A 1,939-nucleotide genomic window follows, 5' to 3' on the forward strand; every position below is an offset into this window, starting at 1 on the left:
TGGCAATCGTACATGCCTCTGTATACGGACACACATTTCCGGATTTAATTAATAATTCTCGAAATTTCAGGCAGGCGAGCGTTAATATATTTACATCGGATATGCAATAAGAGACAATTTCCTTTTGCATATCAAAGATGTTGTCTTTATTTTCGGTGTACCAACTAATAAATTTATCTCTTTCGTCGGTGTTCATAGCATCTGGATTATAATACTTCATATCGGGATACGGTCCTACATAATTTTGATTTTCGGGTGTATTAAAGTGATGCGGAAAAAATCCTTTTCGAAAATCGTCTGTTAAACCGAACGCTTTTGGTAACTTGGCGAGGGACATGGGAAAATAGTTCAAAGAGTCTAACAGTTTCACATTATTGATACTCAGGGAAATTATTTTTGAACCTCTCATAATTAATTCTGGTTTGAACTGAGTTTTGGTTAAAATATAATTCAAAATAAATTGATGGTCGTAAGCCTGTCCATTGTGTGCCAAAACTATTACATGTTTGAACTTCTTTCTTATCTCTAAAATATGTTGAAAAAACGTCTCAATTATGCTGCTCATATTTAATACCTGTTGACGTACACCACACTTTCTGCAAACAACTTTCTCGATTGGATAATCGATGCATACTTCGCACCTCTGATTGAAAACACATAAATTTGGTTCATGCAAAGATTTTCCATCAGATACAGTTTTGTTTTGCGTGCATTCTAAATCGTAAAAAATAAAAAGGAAATCTGTTAATTTTGGTGAAGAGGAATCCAAGGGCATATAACAAAGATGATTATTTGGTCGGTTTTGGTGACATATATTGCAATAAATTGTATTACAACTGTGAGTTCGCCCGGCTAAAACTATTTTGTAGCACGTACGACATTTAAAAAATTTTTCACAAACCGATTTATCTTCTTTTCCCGAGTGAAGTTTATGGTTACTGAAACATAAATTTGAGACAAAATTCCTACGGCAATCAGCGCATTTAATTATCAGCTCTCGATCACATGCGGGGGACCGTTTACAAGATATGCAAATACTGGCACAAATATGACCCCCTTTATTGTTATAGGGGATATGGCAAGGTTCGCAATAATATCGGCACACAAAAGCCGACGTTAGTGAAGTAATAACATTGTAATGATTTTCAAAATATAATAGATTGATTGTCAACTTTGCGTCTGAGTTGCCTTCAAATATGACTTCGCGCCCTTTAGTACCGAAATTATATACCACAATCTTAAAGTTGTTACCAAAATAAGATTGGAATTTGTTCAGTTCGGGTATTCCGCCACCGTTTGCCTCAATGTATACTTCAGCTTCCTGCATCAACTGTTTCGCCTTATTTAACTGAACATGACCTCTATCTCTTCTTATGTTCTCATAACCAGAATCGCCCGTGACTTTAGCTATGGCAACAACAAGAGCTCTGGGTAAACATAAGTTATCTGTATTTTTAATGGAAATAATCCCCTTTCGAGCAGAACATTCTTCCTCAAAATTGTTGTAGTTACCCGCCTTAATCCTACCTTTGCCGGATGGCACCCGGATAATTGTAGCCTCCAAACAGAAGGTTTCCGTACTTAAACCAGCTGAATTAGATTGATAAATGCTCGAAATTAATCCCCAAATATCTTCAAAAGATACCGATTCGGCAGGCTGGAATCGTAAGTACCCTCCCCCTCGCGAAAACTTTTTAGAACAAAAATTAAACCCGATCATATCAGAAGGAGAAACGTCAGTGCATATATAAGAGATTATTTGGTTGATGGCTGTTTTGATCCACAACACTGTGTTTTCATTGGGTGGAACGTCTTTGATTTTGAATTCTATTGTACGCCCCCTTAATGCGAACCTTTTAACGTTCTTTTGAAATTCGCCAACAATTTCGTATTTGGCCATAGTCACCAAAAAAAAAAGTTTGAATGGGGGTATAGGTAA

At 36.4% G+C, this 1,939-nt stretch overlaps 1 protein-coding gene across 1 annotated transcript; it reads right to left on the minus strand.

Annotated features, from left to right (window-relative positions):
- Positions 1-1,939, minus strand: LOC116170215 (the record flags this gene model as incomplete). Its single annotated transcript, XM_031486445.1, is given in 1 exon segment — positions 1-1,939. A coding segment is annotated over 1 exon segment (1,900 nt), but the record flags the coding sequence as incomplete, so codon positions are not given.

Source organism: Photinus pyralis, unplaced genomic scaffold, assembly GCF_008802855.1.
Source record: "Photinus pyralis isolate 1611_PpyrPB1 unplaced genomic scaffold, Ppyr1.3 Ppyr1.4_LG5, whole genome shotgun sequence".
Taxonomy (NCBI): Eukaryota; Metazoa; Arthropoda; class Insecta; order Coleoptera; family Lampyridae; genus Photinus; species Photinus pyralis.